Source organism: Leopardus geoffroyi, chromosome B3 (assembly GCF_018350155.1).
Source record: "Leopardus geoffroyi isolate Oge1 chromosome B3, O.geoffroyi_Oge1_pat1.0, whole genome shotgun sequence".
Classification (NCBI taxonomy): domain Eukaryota; kingdom Metazoa; phylum Chordata; class Mammalia; order Carnivora; family Felidae; genus Leopardus; species Leopardus geoffroyi.
Genome location: NC_059337.1, coordinates 4,262,789 through 4,283,696, shown reverse-complemented (window position 1 = coordinate 4,283,696; position 20,908 = coordinate 4,262,789). Strand labels below are relative to the sequence as shown.

Genomic DNA, 20,908 nt, shown 5'->3' with positions numbered 1-20,908 from the left:
ACCTACTCTGCCTGGACTCTGTCAAGGGAACAACAAAGTCCAGACAGTACTTCTGTTTACAATGTGGTACACTAAATATTGCAAACCCAAATATTGTTGAGACCTACTGCTCAGAAAAAAAGGATTTCTTTCAAACTATTACTGTTCATTGACAATGCACCTAGTCACCCAAGAGCCTTGACAGAGATGTACAATGAGATCGATGTTGTTTACACACCTGCTGACACAACATCCATTCTGCAGCCCATGGATCTAGAAGTAATTTCAACTTTCAAGTCTTACTATTTAAGAAATATTTTGTAAGGCTATAGCTGCCATAGATAGGGATTCCTCTGATGGATCTGGGCAAGTAAACTGAAAACTTCTGGAAAGGATTCACCATTCTGGATGCCAATAAAAACATTCATGATTCATGGGAAGAGGTCAGAATACCAACATAAATAGGAGTTTGGAAGAAACTGACCCCAACCCTCATGGATGACTTTGAGGGGCTCAAGACTTCAGGAGAGGAAGTCACTGCAGATGTGGTAGAAACAGCAAGAGAAAAAGAATTAGAAATGGAGCCTGAAGATGGGACTCAATTGATGAAATCTCACGATCAAACTGTAACAGACGGGGGGTTGCTTCTTATGGATGAGCACAGAAAGTGGAGATGCTGGGAAGACTGCTGAAATGACAACAAAGGATTTAGAATATTACCTATACTCAGTTGATAAGAAGGCAGAGGCAGGGTTTGAGAGGATGGACTCCAATTTTTTCCCCCACTGTAAATGTTTTTGAGAATTTTACAGGTCTCAGGAAAAACTAAGAATGTGTATGTATGTATATGCATACATATGTATTAATACTTTATCTTCACATATTACATTACAAAGATTTTTATGTAGCTAAACATGTAAAAAGATTATTCTCAAAAGGTATTATTCTATTAACTACATGACATTCCATCGCTTGAATATACAGTATAAATATTTCCCTCTTGGGAGACACTTAAGCTTTTTCAAATTTTCACCACCGTAACGATGCTCTAAGTATCCGTTTACATAAATCCTTATTTGCACTGATTACTACCCTGTAGGAGAGATTCTCAGATCTCGACATACTGAGTCAAAGAGCGTGATGATTTCTAAAAGCTAAGAAGTTATCTTTGAGGCCGAGTTGTAAAGAAGCTGCAGTGGCAAACAGAGGAGCAATGCCAGGAACCCTTCCTGAGTGCAAAGACGAATGGTGAGTCGATCCTCCCTTTCCCGTCATGGGATGGCAGCCCGCTTAGAGGTCTGACTTCCATTTTGTTCTCCATCTTGTTGGGAGAAATTGGTAATCAGATCTTGGAGGACAAATCAGTTCCTTAATGTCACTGGTCATAGACCTCTGACAACTCTCACAAGAACATCCAGGGACTTTGCACGGCCCACAACATCCACCCCATCTAGCCCAACACCCCTGCAGCCACTGTGTGGGCACTCCCCCTTCCCTACTCCCTCATTCTGTGCCTAAAACATGCCAAGCTCTCTAAAAGGCCTTAGTCCAACCTTTTCTGTCTGAAATGTTTTTCCCACACTCTTTACAAGATCTAGCTTCTTCTCCTCCTTTAGTACTCCGTTTTAAACATACCTCCCCAGAGAGTTCTTGCCTGACCATGTCACTCAAAACATCATTACCTCATAGTACTAAAACTTGCAATGATTTTACTTATTTCTCTATTGAGTTTCTCCCGTTATCCATGATGGGAGAGCAGGTTCTGAGAATACCACATAAAGTCAGGAATCCCTGAAGCCTAACAACAGTGACTGGCATGAAGTACGCATTCCATAACTATTTGTTGAATTTCCGGTGAATTTGGCTAACTGTGGAAGTGGGACCAAGTGTTTAGTAATCTAAGTAGGAGGAATCTAAAGACAGAGTTTGGAGGGAGGGACCTGAGCTACAGATTCAAGGTTGGGTTCATCTGCTTTCCTTGATGTGGTAGCTGAAGGAGGTCTCCCAAAGATGTCCATGTCTTCATCCCTGGAACCTGTGCACATCTCAGAATGAAATACCAGTGTCTGCTTAGCTGCACAGACAACCAATCATCCCAGTGTTAGAGCAGCATGATCTAGGCTCTAAGGCCAGGACTCCATCTATGGCGTGCCTGGCTCAAGAGAAATCTGAGCTGCAGCAGTCACAGCATCCATTGGAGCCCCCAATAAAACCAAGACCACACCAGACACAGGAGTCAAAACCTGGGCATAAACCTGCATGCACCTGAAGATGTGCTGTTTGTGGGAGCTGAGTGTTAGAAAGTGACCAAACAACACAGTGACAGCAGACTTTGATTTAAGCCTGAGATTAGCCACTTAGTAGGTAGCCTTGCCCAAGTCCTCTAACCTAGCTGAGACTTCGTTTTCTCATCGTAAAATGGAACCGAATCCTTCCTAAAAGAAGGGTGATATTATTTTCAGAAGCTGCCACAGCCACCCCACCTTCCACAACCACCACTGTGAACAGTCAGCAGCCATACACCTGAAGGCAAGACCCTCCTCCAGCATAAAGACTATGACTCACTCAAAGTTCGGATGATGGTTAGCCTTTTTTAGCAATTAAGTATTTTTAAAGTATGAACAATTTTTTTTACATATATAACGCTATTGCACACATCACAGACTACAGAATGGCATAAATATAACTTCCATATTCACTAGGAAACCAAAAAATTCCTTTGGCTCACTTCATTGCAGTATCGGCTTTGCTGTGGCAGTCTGGAACCCAACCCACAATTTCTCTGAGGTATGCCTAAGTTCCCAGCATGTCTGAGGCAACCCAGTGAAATTTATGCCATTGTTGAGGGTCATTCATATTGAAATATAATTCATGAAATCTTCTCAAAGAAGAAAAACAACACATACGTTGAATCGAGATTTTCTGAGTTTTTAAACTGACATAAGCTAAAGGAGAGTAAGGGTTGTTATTAGCTCATGATGTACACCAATTAATATAAAATACACATGTACTTTATTGGAAGTTTGAAGAGACCAGACCTACCAGCATTCCTAGTTCCTCCTATGTCCTTCTCCCATTTGCCCTCCAGTTAGAACAATGTACTAGAAATAAATTCTATAGTTACCACAGGTCAGTCTCCTTTGTGAGGACATCTCTCCTTCAGACATTTAGCTACTTTATGTTCATATACGCCTGCATCTTTATGGGAATGATTTCCAACGTCAACTTAGGAAGTAAATCAAAGAATTTATAATGAAAGAGCAGCAATTGCCAGTTCTTATTCTGCAAATCCCACTATTGCCAAATTTCTTCAAGATCCACTTAGAGAATTAAAAATATGTTCAACTTTCAACTAAAATAACCCCAACAACAAACACTCCATCAACATGTTGCAACTTCTACAAATGATTATGACACAGCATTGTCAGGACATCCGAGTCTCCATGTGAAATACCACCTTCAGGGGATGCTGCCCTCTCCCTCCACTATCCTATGGAATATCCTAAATATCATGAAAACTCAATGCTTGCTGGGCACGTGGGTGGCTCAGTCGAATGAGCATCTGACTTCGGCTCAGATCATGAACTCACGTTTTGTGAGTTCCAGCCCCACTCTGGGCTCTGTGCTGACAGCTTGGAGCCTGGAAGCTGGAGCCTGCTTCAGATTCTGTGTCTCCCTCTCTCTCTGCCCCTCCCCTACCTGCACTCTCTCTCTCTCAAAAATAAGATTAAAAAAAAAATCTCAATGATTGCTGACCCACATTCATGTGTAAAAGCAATTATTCAAGAGATGCACTGTCCAATACAGCAGCCACTAATCATGTGGCCACAAGCATTTGGAATGCAGCTAGTTCGAACTGAGCAGTGCAGTAAATGTGAGATATATACTGAAGTCTTAGTACTAACAAAATAGGATATCTCATTAACAGTTTTTACACTGATTACATACTCACATATTCTGTTAGGTTAGGTAAATATTAATGTCACTTTTCAAAAAAAAAAAAAACCTTTTAAATGTGGCTACCAGAAAATCTAATTACATATATGACTCCTATTATAATTCTATATATAAACAGTCCTGATACCTTTGACCTATCCTTTATCTTTTTATGTGTCATAAAATAGACTTGTACATTATAAATCAAAGCCAGTCTTCACTCAGAAGTGAACCCAATCCACAAAGTAAGCTACAAAAAGGGGCAAGTGTCACCAGAGATTCAAGGTCATTCTTTACAAGCTTCACAAGAAAGCTTCCTAGAAACAGCTCTACATACATGCCTAGTGTAGGTTTTCATACATACATACACACACTAAGTTTTCAAATCTAAGTCACCTGGCAAATGATCATGAATTCCTCGGTTTATGGGTGTAGTGCAGACTCTACTGAAATCCAGAGAATTATCCAATATGGCATTTATCCTTCGAAAGATATTGGCATTGCTACACGTGGAGAGTGCGGGTGCTTCCTGGTTGTCCCAACAATCTTTTATCCTTCCAGCTTCTTCTTCCTACACATAGAAAAAAAGATATTTAGGTTTTCCTCCTAGACACCAGAAAAGATACTTAGGTTTTTCTACACTCCCTTACTCCTAAATCCAACACTGTGAGTTAAAGTAACAAGGACTTGAATTTCTTACCTATATACTAAAATACCTGAGGAATCCTATTATGAGCGAGGTATCCTGAGAGAACTAAAAGAGGGGTAAAACAACAACAAAACACCTAAATACAAGATATTGCCCCAGAACTTTCTAATCTAATAGGACATGTACAGGAATTAGCATGGTGTGGCAGCAGCAGGAGTTTTAGAACCAGAAATATGAGATTCGAATCTTGGAGGCTGATCTATATACTATTTGGCAATTAAAAAAATGAAGGACTGGGGCGCCTGGATGGCTCAATCGGTTAAGCATCTGACTTCAGCTCAGGTCATGATCTCACTATTAGTGAGTTCAAGCCCCTCACAGAGCTCTACCCTGTCAGTTCAGAGGCACTTCAGATCCTCTGTCTCCCCCTCTCTGCCTCTTTTGCACTCATTCTCGCTGTCAAAAATAAACACTAAAAAAAGGAAATATTGATACATGCTACAACATGGATAAAGCTCTGGTACACTATGCTAAGTGAAAGAAGTCAGTCACAGAAGACCACCTATTATTAGCCCATTAATATGAAATGTCCCAAACAGACAAATCTATAGGAGATGAGTTGTCTTCATCTCAGGGTGGACAGGGAAGAAGGTTTGGGGATGGTGGCTAATGGGTACAAGGTTTCTTTGTGATAATGAGATAATGAAGATACTCTAAAATTAGATTAGGGTGATAAATCACAAAACTGTACACTAAAAATTACTGAATTTTATGCTTATGTGAATTGTATCTCAATAGAGTTAAAGAGTTTGGTTCTGCCATTTATTGTCAGTTACTTAGCCTCTGTGCCTCAGTTGCCCTATTTCTGAAATGGGAAGAGTACCTACCGACCTTTTGATGAGATATCTAAAGCACTTAGCATGGAGCCTGGTATATGGTAGCTGCTATTTTTACACCTGAAGATACAACTACAGAAGACACAACAAGCACCAAGAGTGTACAAACACCATCCAAAGGGAATGGTTTATGTGGTATCTCATAGATAACACTACCATCTGCTAGGTGTCCCAGACAGAAATCTCTTCACTCTTCAGTCTCCCTCACTCACCACATGTGATGCCTGACATAGTAAGCAATGAGATAATGGCTGACAGAGTCACCAGCTCTAGAATTCCCAATGATCTTGGGGAAAATCAGCAAAAAGCAGACCAAGTAAGGAAACTAGCACCTAGGATCTTACAGCTGGTCACTTCAAAACAAAATTCTAAAAAGCTGGGTGCCTATTAATGTTCAGGTAAGCAGGAGAAGGAGCAGAAGCACAGAATTTATCAACTCTATAGGATGGTCTTAAAAGGACAAACTTGAATCCCATATCATTCTCAAGCTCTTGAAAAGACTGTATCCGTTGGAAGCTGTGAGGATGACCAGAACGCACAGTCCTGCATATTCCCTGGGTCATTTTCCCAAACCTTCCAGAAGCCACCATTGAGAACAGCTAAACCCATAGACACAAGGCCCTGTTCACAACTGTGGGTTTCTAAGATGATTCTCAACCTCACTAAGGCAACATCACAAAGGCTAAGATGCAAGCATTTACAATCAATCTGTAGATCTTAAAGCTACATGCCTCCCTCATTCACTGCCTAATAAACTTTAACCAATTGCCTGCTATGTAGAGTGAGCACCCAAAGGGGAGGCAGATTAGAGATCCAACCAAAAAGAGATTTCTGAAGTCTGGAAAGGGAACTAAGATCTGGTCGTGTTGTTAACAGTTATGACATAAGCTACAGTTGGCTGTAATCCTATACTGTCCTCTCAGCCAAGGGAGCTCAGAAGACAATGTGCCTGAAAGTAAAGGTAGGAAGAAGGTGTGAAGCACACAGAGAACAGAAGGGCATTATCAGAAGCGGCCCAACGTGGTGGGGCACTGGGTATAGAAGACAGCAAACTGGAAAGAAGGCCTCATGCCAGGTTCAGGATTAGAACAACCTCCTGTATCAAAGGTTTCAAAACTTTAAAGGGCCTCTCTTAATACACAATCTGATTTTTATTTACTAGTACAGATGTGCTGTAGATCTATGGATTCCCAGATCCTGGCCACACTTACAAGAAGTAGCACCCTAATAGTCTCAGAAGACCTCAAGCAACTATGTGAAACAAGAGAGGCAGAGCCTGTGAGCAAAGTGCCACTGTGGTGAGGGGATGATGCAGGCCCACAGGCCTTCTGGGAGAAACCTGCTTCCCCAGGAGTAGGGCAAGGTCTAAGAATCGTACCATCTCAAGCAGCCTGAAAAAAAAAAAATTAGGCCTGACCCGACTCCGCCCCACTCCCAATCCCATTACGAACATGCACTGTAACTCTGAAACTCAAGGCTAATGCTATCTGGAATGTCTCCCTCCCTCTCCTCCTCTCAGGTTTGCCAAGCCAGTTATCTAGAGGAGTCCAGGTAATTAGAACACAAGTAAATGGAGTGTTCAATTAATACCCCAAACTGCCTAATCAGTAAGTACCAGTGGTTTGCCTTGAATAACCAATTTGGAAGGGGGTTAAAAAAAAAAATCAAAGCCAGCAATATCAGATGGGGAACAGATCTACTTTCCTTATGAGTACAATAGGGATAAAAGTAGTAACAAGGTCTCACAGAGCTCTTTGTGAATTAATGCATATAACATGCTTGCCACAGTACCTGGAACATAATTATGTGCTGAACAGATGAATGTTCGCTATCAGTAGTATCACTACTGCACCAAGGGCTCAGAGGCCACCACAAGGATCCCTGAATAAAAGACTATTTGCTCATTAAAAGAGAATAATGTACTAAAGACTCAAACTACTCTTTTGAATACCCCAGGCCCTTCTATGCCTAACTTTCTTAATCGTTTGATTCAGAAAGCTCAATTAAAAGGACTTAAGACAGGACACAAATCAAACTGCCCAAAACCTGTACCTACTGCAGAATTTAGCAATCCTTTAAACTCTTCAGCTAAATGAATTCAGTGTCTCATCTTCAAAACACGTATCTCTTATCCACACCCATACTTACACACCCATTACTCTGTATATTCTATCCTGACTGATCACTTTATAGGTCTGAGTTCCTACCAATGTTTTACCATAAATACAAACAGTTTTCTCCCTGGGTTATACCACTCTTGTCTGGTAGTTTTCAGTTATTTCTGGCATATTTTGCCCTTAAATGGGACCATTTGCTAGGTGTTTGTTTTTTTTTTTTTTAACCTTTATTTGGTCTTTCATGATGAACAGGAAAGGAGGCTTTAAGACAGATCAGAAGCTTAGAATGCAAATCTTAACACTATTGACAACTATGGATCAACGGAGCAAATTACTTGGCAAAGCTAGAAATGAAAAGCAGGAATTCTTACTGTCAGGGACTAAAACTGATGTCAAGATAAAACTAGTTGTACCTACTTACTGTCAGAATGAATGGCTCATGATGAATCTCTATGGATACAAGCTATTTTATAGCAGGCCTCAATGTTCTCCTGGTCAATAGGTGAAAATGGACACTCCCATCATGAACCAACACTGGTCTCCTACACCAGTAATTCTCAACTGGTTGGGGCAGGGAGACAACGGACAGGAAAAAAAAAAAAAAAAAAAAAAAAAAAAAAGCATGCCTTTTTTCCAGAAGGGAACAATCTTCCCCCAAAACTGAATCACTGTTTCACAAAGCAGAACACAGGACAGCCTGTGGAGTACAAATACTAAATCTACCATTTAGGTATGTTCTAGGAGCCTTGGTCGTCTTGGGTATTCAAGTGGAGTGCCACCTACTTCGCAGACTTTGTAGTAATGAGAAATCTATAAAGTGCCTGGATAGGCTCATCCCAGTGAAATTCACCAAGAAGCTTATTTGTTTAGCACACAACTGGAAATTTTCTCCATTTGTGGTTTGAAACTGTCCCTCATAACACTTTAAAAATCTGAACCCTTACCACATAGCTATGTGTTCTAATTAAAGAATAATATGCCCAAATTTTATACTTATTTGTATGCTAGAACGGTCTAATTGGAAATACTGGTCTTGCCTTCAGATGCCATACAATCCAGGATCAACATGGTAATAGGATGGCCATTCTTTTAGGTCAAAATCCTGGTCTGGGGTTATTTAATGGTCATAATGAATGCCAACTTTACCATCTCTGGGTTGATATAATTTGCCTTTAATCAAAAACACAATACCTATATTGCAGACCTCAAGACCATTTCTGCTAATTATTTACTGTGGATTCATGAAAGCCAGTTGAGAGATTTAAGGAAGACTCTCTGAAGGGCACACATTTTACTCTTCAAGACGGAATTTTAACCTGGGGTCCACAGATCGCAATCTACTAAGCTTCCAGCAAAACTGTGTTCACATTAAAAAATTTTCTGAGTGGGAATGCAAGCTGGTGCGGCTACTCTGGAAAACAGTATGGAGGCTCCTCAAAAAAATTAAAACTAGAACTACCTTATGACCCAGCAATTGCACCAGTAGGTATTTATCCAAGGGATACATGTGTGCTGTTTCGAAGGGACACATGCACCCTCATGTTTACAGCAGCACTATCGACAATAGCCAAAGTATGGAAAGAGCCCAAATGTCCATCGATGGATGAACAGATAAAGAAGATGTGGTATATATCTACACATACATACAATGAAGTATTACTTGGCAATCAAAAAGAATGAAATCTTGCCATTTGCAACTACGTAGATGGAACTGGAGGGTATTGTGCTAAGTGAAATTAGTCAGAGAAAGACAAATATCATATGACTTCACTCATATGAGGAATTTAAGAGACAAAACAGATGAACAGAAGGGAAGGGAAATAAAAGTAATATAAAAACAGGGAGGGGGACAAAGCATAAGAGACTCATAAATATGGGGAACAAACAGGGTTACTGAAGGGAGTATGGGAGGGGGGATGGGCTAAATGGGTAAGGGGCATTAAGGAATCTATTCCTGAAATCATTGTTGCACTATATGCTAACTAATTTGGATGTAAATTAAAACAAAGTAAAGTGTTAGGTTGAAAAAATTAAGATTAAAAAAAATTTGAGATTTTCTAATTACATCTTTTTTAGTTGAAAGCGTTCATCTTGAACATTTAGGTTTTGTTTAAGTAAGATACACCAACAGTATATTGGGGGCAATATACTTAGATGCCCCTGAAGAACTAGTTCTCAGACGTACTTTGGCGATTTGCTTTTATCTTTATAGTAATAAAGCTGAAAAAAACCTCTATAGGATTTATACTCATGATTCTGAGGATACTGTTTAACCACAATTCTGAACAGTCCTTATATGAACAACCACTTACAAAAATGTTATTCAGACCAAAGATTAGGAAATGGCTACAGTTTCACCTGAGGAATTGACAGGTTATCTTTATGGAAGAATGTAAATCATCTAGCCAAATTTCCACCTTTGCATTGGTCACCTGGTCACTCAAAGCCAGTTTCTGGTTGAACTTCAATGAGTCTGTAGCTAAGAAGTGCTTCTCTATGTTTGACTTTCTCCTTGACCCTTACTTGTCCATTCTTAACTGAAATTCCACCTCGAGTCTTCTGTGCAACACTGGAAGGAATTAAAATTTATTATGTTGGTCCATACAAAACTGCCAATACTCAACCTTTTGCAACCAACAAAATGGCAGCTTCACAGAGTTCAATCTAGTATTTCATAAGTACTAAAAGCCTGCTACATTAGATTTTGAGATTACAGACAGATAAAACATAATCCCTGCCCAAAGGAGAATTAGTTACGTGGGAGAAGAAAATCTAGTTAGGTAAATGGAGATTGAGGTAAGCACAAAATGCTACACACAGGAGAAGAATAAATTAAGGTATCTGGAATAGTGTGACAATTCAGACTTTCAAGCTAGAGTCTAATGAAAAATCCGAATTTCCGTAAGTGTGGGAAGAACAGACAAGCAGAGAATAAACACAGAGTGGATACAGAACACAGTAAATTCAATGAAAGAAAGCAGAGGAATAGGGCTGGATAGGGAGGTTCACCAGTAATAAAGGAGAAATGGCTGCAGGTCCTTACAGAGAGACAAAATAAATCCATCACCAGATACAAAATTCAAGATACCACCCCTTCTTCCTCTCCTTCATGGCCTGACTTTCCTCTCTTCTCCACTGGTTCTTTCCCAACAATCTGTAAGTATGCCCAAGGCTCTCTCATCTTTTTTTTTTTTTTCAACGTTTATTTATTTTTGGGACAGAGAGAGAGCATGAACGGGGGAGGGGCAGAGAGAGAGGGAGACACAGAATTGGAAACAGGCTCCAGGCTCTGAGCCATCCGCCCAGAGCCCGACGCGGGGCTCGAACTCACGGACCGTGAGATCGTGACCTGGCTGAAGTCGGACGCTTAACCGACTGCGCCACCCAGGCGCCCCAAGGCTCTCTCATCTTTAAAAAAAATCTTCCTTGACTTAAAACATCCTCCCAAGTCACTGCCTTCTTTCTTTTGCTCTACTACCAACCTTCTAAAAAGGTGCTATACTTCTTAACCCATTTGTCCCCTGAACCCACGATATCCTGCTGGCACAAAGCTGCAAAAAGACACCACAGAACTCCTAAAGTAAGGACTTCATAGTTGCCAAACCCAACCAACATTTCAAGTTCATCTTACTTGCTATTTTGGGGGATCTGATCCTTAACTCTTCTCCACTCATTTAATTCAGGAACCCCTTTCTTCTGGATCTCTCTTTTCTGATTAGTTTTCAGTTTCCACAGAGTATACCTAATGCATCTCTCTCTCCCTCCTCCCTCTTTCTTTCTCCCTCTCTTTCTCTCCCTCTCCCTTTCTCTCCCTCTCCCTCTCATACATACACACACACACACACACACACACACACACACACACACACGCACACACACTATAAACTCAGTCTGGAAAAGGAAATCCTACAATTTCCAGGACAGGTTTATGAGAACATGAAGGAAATATTTAATACCATGACTGCTCAAGAATATACAGAACACACGGCCACCAAAATTGTAGCTCTTGTCACACTTACCTAACAAACTGTTAGCTATATGCACTGTTAGCTCTGCATTTTATAAATGGTAAGGCCCTCAAAGACCTTCATTGAAGCAGTACTCAGCATCATATCTGCCACATTTGCAGGTAACTCAATTCAGACACCACAGGAAGGCAGACCCATATCACATGCCTTTCACAGGCATGTTCGACCACCTCAATCACAACCTCCATAAATGGTAGTGACTCCTTTCTTCAATGTTAAGACAGGATGAAAAATAAAAATTTAGTCACCAATTCTAGCTCTGTCACTGTCAAAGCCCCAAGCCACTCAAAGTCATTTCAGCAGTTGGGAGTTTTAAACCCCTCAGACCAAAGACAATTTACATGAACAAAAAATAAAGAACCCATAACAACATAACCTGGTGATTGCAGACCCAAAGATTACAATTACATTTACTGATTGTATTCTCATCATATGCCAGGAGCCATTCTGGAGACAGAGGGTAAATAAGACAATCCCTGCACCCAAGGAGTTAGTCTAATGGGAACACAAGCACATCGATTATGTTACATGCTATTTTGTAAGCTCAACAATAAATATATAAAGAAATAACAAAGGTATTAGGGAGGTGAAAATATTAAAAGGTTTTACCATACAGTCATAGTAGAAGTGGGGAAGGCAGTCTGGCAAAAAAGAACATGTACAAGGGCAAGGGGGGATGAAATGGGTGCTTTCAGGCAACTAGAAGTTCGCTGTTGCTAGAATTTTAATTTCAAGGGACACTATGCTATGACCCAGAAGTTGCACTCAGGCTCCCATATACAAGAGAAAGAAGTATGCAGGACTATAAAAAGGCAGGTACAATAGTCACAGCAGTTTTATACTCAAACTCTGAAGAGAAACAAAACACCCACAGTGCTGGTGGTCCCCAAGACCACCCCCAGATTTGATCAATTACCAAGAGGACTTACAGGACTCAGCATAGAGTGGTACTCAGCACATACAGCTAATTATTACAGCCAGAAGATACAGAGAAACACCAGCAAAGGGAAAGGGCACATGGTTCAAAGTCTGGGGGAGATCAGGTACAAGCTTCCAAGAGTCCTCTTACAGGAGAGTCATAGAAGATAAACTTAATCGCTTAGCTCCCCCCAGCAACAAGTTGTGACAACACACCTGAAATGTTGCCAATGAGGGAAGCTTGCTAGAAACTTGGCTCCCAGGGTTTTTTATTGAGGGGTGGTCACAAAGGCAGCCTCTGCCTGGAATACACCCAAATTCCAGACTCCAGGAGGGAAGCAGGTATTCAGCATAAATCACATTGCTTGCACAGTTTAGGTGTAGTAATTCACTCTATTAATTCTGGAAATGGTAGGATTATATCAATTCGGGATTCCACTGCAACTTATAGAAATCTCAGGTATTAAATTAAGCTGGGGGGGGGGGTGTCAGACACCAAAGAGTGCATGCTACACGATTTCATTTGTAAGTTCAAAAATGGGCAAAACCAATCGATGACAACAGAAGTCAGAACAGTAGTTCTTTGGGGGGGGGGGGTCAAGGGTGAGAAACAGAATGGCAAAGGGCACAGGGAATCTTAACAAGTGAAGGGAACATTCTAGATCTTCATCTGTGTGGCAGTTTCTTAGGTATATAAAAATAACATCAACATGTAAAAACTAACCAAGCTATACACTTACAATTAGTGCCTTTTACCGTATGTACGTTCTCTCTCAATTTTAAAAAGATTCAAGGAGGAGACCAGTAGACCACTAGACTGAAGCCAGACCATGATAGGCTTCGTACGCTACCAAGGGGACTGGCACTTACTGTGTGGAAGCAGTTCTCCAAGTGAGGTCTGTGCACTCATGAAGGTCCCCAAAGCCCTTTCAGAAGCCCACACGGCTAAAACTACTTTCATAACCTTAAAATACCAATTTCTTTTTTCACTATGCTGACATTTGCAACGATGATACAAAAGTAACGAGTGGGTAAAACTGGCACCTTCGCAGGAATCAAGGCAATGCCAATAAACTGTACTAGAAGTGACTCTACTCTTCCTGCTCTGCAATCCCAGGAGGAAAGGTCTGAGGAGCAACAGGACCACTAATATGGTAGCGCTCCAGAGTGGTGGGTGTGAGCAGCCAAGAACTGAGGAAAAAGGTAAAGACCAGACTGAAAATACTGAAGGGAGGCCTGAACTAGCAGTGGCCATGGTAAGGGAGAAGGAAGAAAAGGTGGCAGGGGCTAAGAGAGACACAGAGTTAGACCACATCAAGGCTTTATAGTTTCCAAAGGAAAGCTGCAAATATGTATTTACCTAGTGTCTGTATTAGGGCCTCCAGTAACTGAAAAATTTTAAAGAAAGGGGGTGCCTGGGTAGCTCAGTCAGTTCCAGAGTCCAGCTTCGGCTCAGGTCATGGTCCCACATTTCCTAAGTTCGAGCCCCCATGGTGTTTGCTGCTGTTAGTGTGGAGCCTGCTTCAGATCCTCTGTCCCTCTCTCTCAGCCCCTCCCCTGCATGTGCTCTCTCTCAAAAATAAATCAACGTTAAAAAAATAAAAATCAGGGGCGCATGGGTGGCTCAGTCGGTTGAACGTCCGACTTCGGCTCAGGTCATGATCTCGCGGTCTGTGGGTTCAAGCCCCGCGTTGGGCTCTGTGCTGGCGGCTCGGAGCCTGGAGCCTGTTTCGGATTCTGTGTCTCCCTCTCTCTGACCCTCCCCCGTTCATGCTCTGTCTCTGTCTCAAAAATAAACGTTAAAAAAATTTTTTTTAATAAATAAAAATCAGAACACCCAAACACATTCTCTCCCCCTAGAGGATACTACAGTCTAGTTGGGGCGGGGGGGGGGGGGAAGAGACTAATTGGGTAGAGGGGATAGAATCAGATTGGCCCCAGGAGATGAAGTAAGGGGGAAAAATTGGTTCTGTTTTTAAAACTGCTGGGTTCACGGTACTTCAGCAAGATAGAACTCATTCAGTAAGCCAGTCAGAACTATGGATTCTGAGAACAATCAGGGCTGGGCTCAAGGTAACTGCTTTCCTCCAACAGAAAGCTACTCCCATACCTTTATCCAAGGAGACAGACTTCTGGCCATGATGCTAAACCTGTCAGGATGGTACATATATCAGCATATAATGCTGGCCAAGAATAAAGAAACCAGTAACGCTATTACAATTGGAGAACAACCTCAAACCTGGTCACACAGAGAGAGAACTAGTGCTGCAAGAATATACAGGCCCTCTGTATAAAGGGACAAGAAAGAGGCAACAGAATGAACCATAAGGAATGTGGCATTCAGGGGGATGAGAAAGCTTATAAGTGCCAGGACAAGAAAAGATCAGACAGGGCAAGGGGAAAGCTATAGAGTCTCATGAGACTGAGATTTTAAGTCTCAGAGACCAATATAGCAAAGGTCAAGGTGCCTGAATTCTAGAAATACCCATCTGGAAAGGAAGAGACCAGAGTTCAAGTTCTGGCTCTATCATCCACTTGCTGAATGGACTTAAAACCACCACTTTTCATTCTCAGCTTAATTCTCTCATCCGTGAAAATAGCCATTAGGATCCGCGTTGTCAACTCCAAGTTACATCTGGGAGACCGACAGGTCTCTACTATCTTCTAAGCTTCAAAACCATTCCAAAATTATAGCTTAAAACAAACAAACAAGCACAACAGTCTCAGGAGAAAGGACAGACTTGGGAGACAGATGGTATCAGAGCCAGAAGCCAGGAGCACAAAGCCAGAATGCAGAGAGCACAGGTGTTAAGTAGTAAGAGATTAAGTGTTCTGTCAAAAGGAAAAAAACAAAAAACACAAAAACAGCTCAAGGTAACTGCTTTCCTCCAACAGAAAGCTACTCCCATACCTTTATCCAAGGAGACAGACTTCTGGCCATCATGCTAAATCTGTCAGGATGGTACACATATCAGCATATAACGCTGGCCAAGAATAAAGAAACCAGTAGCGCTATTACAGCTAAGTTACTCCCAGAATCAACAGCTAGATACAACCGTGACCCATTTTTCACACACAAATCAATCTTTAGACCTACCCTCTAGGGATTCTACAATTACCTCAAGGCAAGTAATCACAAAATGCCTTAAAAATCAAAACAAAGAGTGTTCACGCACTATAATCCAACAAGTGTTCCAACCATACAGCAATACTAAAAAAACAAAGTAGAATTCAAACGTTATCCATGCCTAAGGGTTCTTCTGCGCTACTGAAAGCAAAGCTCTACCCCAACTAGTCAGGAATTTCTCCCTCCCCCCCATGCCTGTTATTTAAAAACATATTATACATTAAGGAAGCAAAATAATCCCTGACTGGAGGCTTTTTAAATCCCAAATAAGAAAACTTACTGAAAATTATGTTTACAATGCAAATTTAATACTGAAATTTAGTTACTGACTTTTTATGGAAAGTCAGATAATTTTCCCCATAAAATATAGGAAATATTAACACACATTATGTACCTTGGTTCATTCCACCTTTTCAGCTAGTTTATTATAACAGATATGTCTTGTTTGGGGGGGGGGGCTCCTACCTTGAACATAAAAACTTTCAGCACTTAAAATTTGTGCTCACTAAAGTGGCTGAGCTCTCATGAGGAGGTATAACCAAAGCAGGCTGCAACAATGGCAGGAAAGAAAATGAAGCACTTCCAAAGCTGCAATGTGGGGGGCCAAGGAGGCAGGTGCGATCAAGGATTCTTGGCTTTAAATCAAACAACAGATTGAAGCAAAAATTCTTGTAGCCTCCTCTACTCCAACCTCTGGGTCCAACCCCCTTACAAACCCCCTCACCCTCTATCCCCAGGCTTTCTGGCAAGTTCTCCCCAGAGTCAGTACAGCTTAGATACTGCCTAGGAAAAGCAGATTTGCAAAACAGGATGGGATTAGCACGGCTCTCCCATAGGAAAGAAAATAATTTGTTATTTGATCCTATGATTTCTTTTACTCACTCCACCACTAGCTACTGAAGATAACAGCCTACCCTTAATATCCAGGTTTGGTATGCATTCCTGTCCCAAACTTCAAGCCAGAGGTACAAACCCACTAATTAATTTGCACTTCAAACAAACACATAATTTTAGGGAACGGTCATTTAGACAAGGGACCTGAAACCAATGAATGAGAAAATCTGCACAGATATTGCCTATCACGTAAACACTAAAGTACCAGCAGAGAGCTACTTTAGTCATCTCACTCTTCCTGCCCACCCCCAAATTCACAAACACTAAACTCCTCAGTGCTTGGGCTAAAAAGGTCTGCTAAAAAAGCAGCTGGAAACAGGTAACATTTTAAAGTTTCCAATCTTCCAAAAACTGTCCAGACCACAGGTTTAAAAAAAAAAAAAAAAAAAGCTATCAAGTCTATATTTCTCTGTGAATTTTCACAGAAAAATCCCTCTGGCAAAATGGTCTTTACTGTTTTATGCTTTACACCCTTTGGGAATAAAATACAGAATAAAAGGTACAAATCCCTTTACCTCTGCTAGTGTGGCTCTGTACACTGCTGCCAGTCTAAATTTTACCCAGTTTTACCCAGAATGAAAACCCAGTCTCTCATTCCTGGCAAAGAGAGGCATCTTACGCCCTGGAAGCTTATTCAAGAAGATCTCAGTAAGTACTGCTAAAACCCCTATTAATTCTTCCTGGAAATCTAGGAGGCATGATTTTGGGAATCTTAGCTATGAGAGAAAAGGTGAGACTTAATAAGCCACATTCTCCTTTTGGAGTCTTCAAACAATTATCTAATTTCACATTTGCCTAATCTCAAAACTTATTAGAATTTTAACAGTCCTCAAAAAGGAAAGTCTTTTGTGCAGAGGGTTGGGAGGGTCACCCCCGCCCCAGTGGGAGGAGCCCGATTTCTCCAGACCTCAGGCTCTCTCAGATCAGCGAACCGCTCTGACACACATGGTGGAATGATAGACGCAGCACATTCCTCCCGACGGCAACGCCGCTGCACTAATGCTCAGAAGACCCACGCTGACTTCCACAACCAGACATTCCCTCCAACGCAGTTAAGTAAGGTTCACTTTGCCTGTAAATGGGGCTCCAGCATAAAGCACCGCATTTTCTCTACAAACTACATCACCAGTAAGCCTTGACCCCCTCGGACATACCGGAATACACAGACTATCACGTTGAGCTACGGCACCAGAAAGACCTAGGTTCACACTTGAATTTTATTCCTTAATAGCCCTGTAACTTGATTTCAGAGCCTGTTTCCTCATTTACAAAATGGGGGGGGGGGACACCTAAAAGGAACATTTGAAGACCGAGATCCCAAAACTAGTCTAGTCCTCACCTTGAATCTACTCTTCAGAGACAGATTACCTTTGGTCCTACACTATTCATTTTTTTAACTGCATTTAAAACAGACCGGCAGCTTTAACTAGGAAGAAAAAAATCAAAGATCCATCAACCTGGGCCCACATTTTCATGTGGCATCAACCAGCTGCTCCCTTTAGAGAGACGGAAATTCTGTGGTTCCGGACGCACTACAACTCTTTCCCTCTCCCCACTTCGCTCCTTTATATTACCTCGGGCCCCTGGAGGGATGGGAGCACACAACCAGCTTTAAGGATTTAAAACAAAATAAACAGCTCGATGACTCATGAAGATACTGAGCCACTATCAAGAGCTCACTGGCTAACAACTTTGGCGTTAAGCCTGGGGTCTTCTTCCACTTTCTGCCTCGTGAACACTGCCAGGAGGCGTGCCACGGCGGCAGAAACCACAGCACCACGGCCGTGTCGGGTGCCCTGGGCGTGCTTCCACGGTCGTCCACCCCGTGCACCGCACCGGCTCGCGTACAGCTGGCCCAAAGTCCCCTCCACACGGGGGGCCCGGGCGCGGGAGAGGATTGGAGAACGCGCCTTGGGAGGAGGGATGGCAAGCGTTTTGCGCTCACGAACACGCACCTCCACGTAGGGAAGCCGACTTCCAAATCCCACCGCCAGGCCAACTCCAGCTCGAATAGATCGCTGGGACAAAAACCAAACCCGACGGCAACGTGCTCTGGGAGCACGTGCGGCTCAAAGCCAGCGCCACCCGGAAGGGGAGAAGGGGGGGGGGGTCTGGGCGCTCCCGTCCTCACCGCCCCCGCCGCACATAGCCCGGAGCACCCCGAGCTCCAGAAACCAACCCTCCTTGCATTCCCTTCCTCACCCCGACAGAAACCCCCCACCGACCTGAGCTTCCCGGGTTCCTTCCTCCCCGTCAGCCGCGCGCGTCCCCAGGCCCGGCCCGAGGGCGCAAGCTGGCCGTCACCTGCGCTCCGGGAGCGGCCGGCCGCACACCTGCGCCTCCCAGGGCGCCAAGCGCCCCGCTGGCCCTTCGCCCCGACGGATGACGCAGAGTTTACTCGGTGCCCGGGCAGGCGGGGAGGCGGCGGAGCGGTAGCCAGGGAGACCAAAGGCGGCAGCTGCCGCGGCGCTGCGGCGCCCGGCGGAGTGGGGGGGGCCGGGGGGGCGGGGGAAGGGGCCGCCGCCGGGTTCTCACGGGTGCGGCCGACCTCCCTCCCCAGGCGCGAGGCTCCCGCAGGGCGCGCGCAGCGGGGCGAGGCCTGCAAGGTGCACGCGGCCGCGAAACCGGGCTGCGCTCCCGGGCCCGGGTGCGCCTCGGCTTCTCGGCCTGTCGCAGGCCCTCGGGCGGCGCTGGGCGGCTCACGAGGGCTCCTCCGGCCCGGCCTCCCGCCCCCGGGAACAGGGCTACAAAGTCAGGGGCGACCGCACGACACACAACGCCCACTCCGCGAAAAAGCCCGGGGAACGACGCCGAGTGGGACCGCCAGGGGGTGAGTGGCCTGTCCTCGGTCTGGGTCCCGTCGGCCCCACCGGGGCCTTTCTAGCCAGCTGCCCGCCCCCACCTCCCCCCAGCTGGTGCAACTAGCCCGAACCTGGACTGAGGAGAGAATGACAGAACCGGGGCGCCACAGGCACGCCGGGTCCTCTCTCCACCGGCCGCCCTTGGGGGAAGCCGAGGCAGGTGCGGCCTACGCTCCCTCCACAGCCGCGCCGCCCCCACGCCTGCACGGCCACCCGCCGGCGTCCGCAGGACCCACCTCACCTCAGAGCCGCCAGCCTCCCCGGCGCGAAGCCCGGGCGCACGTGCCCGACGACCACCGGCGTGGGACCCTACCCCGCCAGCCCCGCCCCCAGAACGCGGCTCCGGCACAATCGAACGTGTGAAGCCACGTGACCTCCCGGGCCGGGAAGCGCGGTCGGCACGAGGGGCCTGATCCCTCCGCCTTAAAGGAGCCGTGCCCACTGCCGTCGTGGCACTCTCAGGTCGGCGTAGGTCCGGCGCGGGGGTCTCCACCGCCGGCCGCCCCGCCCCACCGGGTCACTCACCCCCGCCGCCCACTGGGTACGAACGAGACTTGCGTGGGGCCCTCCGAGGTGCGTGAGCTCCTTGCGCCGGCGGCTTCGGGTCTCACGTGCGACGGCTGCGGGAGAAGGAAGTGCTCCCGGCGCCGAGGCGCCTTTCCGTCCGGTCGGCTCCCGTCTGGACATACACTCGAGGCCACCGGGAGACCGCAGTGCAGCCTGGAGGCCCCGCCGGCCGCCCCCGGAGGGCCGCGGCGCCTTTAAGCCCAAAGGCCCTGAGTCACGAGGAGGCTCCCTGCCCCCCCCCTCGCACACACTCCTCCACGAGGCCCCACGCCCGCGGGCACGTGACCCGCGCCCCGCCCGGGGCTCGCGCTCCTTCGGCGGGGGGGGGAGGGGGGCGGGGAGGAGCGGACCGCCGAGCCGGCCGAGGCTGCGCGCGGACCGTTAGCTGCAGCGGCCGGGACCGCGCCCCGCCCGGCCCCGCCCCGGCGGGCGGCAGGCAGCTCTTACCAGCGGGAACGCCATGGGGCCGGCGTGGCCCTGCGGGACGGACGGGCCGGCCGGCGGGCGGCGAGCCGGCGCGGCAAAGGACGCGCAGACACGTGGGCACTATTTTTGCAGCAAGCCGCACACAGCGCCGCGCCCCGGGCCGTTTATAAAGCCCCGCGGAGCCGCGCCCCCCCCCCCCCCCCCCCGCCCCGGCCGGATGCGAAGCACCTGTGTCGGCCCCGCCCGGGCCCCCGCCTCCGCCCGCCCCGCCCCTCCCTGCAGGCCCAGCGGAGGGCTCGGCCGCCCACCCGGAGCTGGGCTCCAGGACCGGGAGGCCAGAGGCCCACGCTTGAGCGCGCTACTCACCTAGTGACCCTGCCCAAGTCACTTCTCTGCGGGGCCTCACTTTTCCCCGTGTGGGACTTACAAGCCGCTGCGACGCGGCGGCGGTGTGGTTTGTCAGGAGAGCCCCGTGCCGGTGCTCCTGTTCTTCCAAGGACCCCTCCAGGG

At 45.6% G+C, this 20,908-nt stretch overlaps 1 protein-coding gene across 12 annotated transcripts in view; it reads right to left on the bottom strand.

Annotated features, from left to right (window-relative positions):
* The window catches only part of CPEB1 (cytoplasmic polyadenylation element binding protein 1), a 91,903-nt gene extending 71,012 nt beyond the window's left edge, over positions 1-20,891 (bottom strand). For 2 of the 12 annotated variants that reach the window (XM_045448628.1, XM_045448629.1), the window contains exons 1-2: positions 19,931-20,133; positions 4,312-4,486 (exon numbers count right to left, since the gene is read on the bottom strand). In XM_045448628.1, coding sequence (XP_045304584.1) covers positions 4,312-4,486; positions 19,931-20,092 — 337 coding nt within the window. In that variant the 5' untranslated portion in view covers positions 20,093-20,133. Of the gene's footprint in view, positions 1-4,311; positions 4,487-7,998; positions 8,101-18,769; positions 19,021-19,476; positions 19,563-19,646; positions 19,771-19,930; positions 20,241-20,419; positions 20,530-20,764 lie in introns of those variants that run through there. The other 10 variants (XM_045448634.1, XM_045448632.1, XM_045448631.1 and 7 more) reach the window with 10 other exon arrangements.
* Positions 20,892-20,908: the final 17 nt, after the last annotated feature.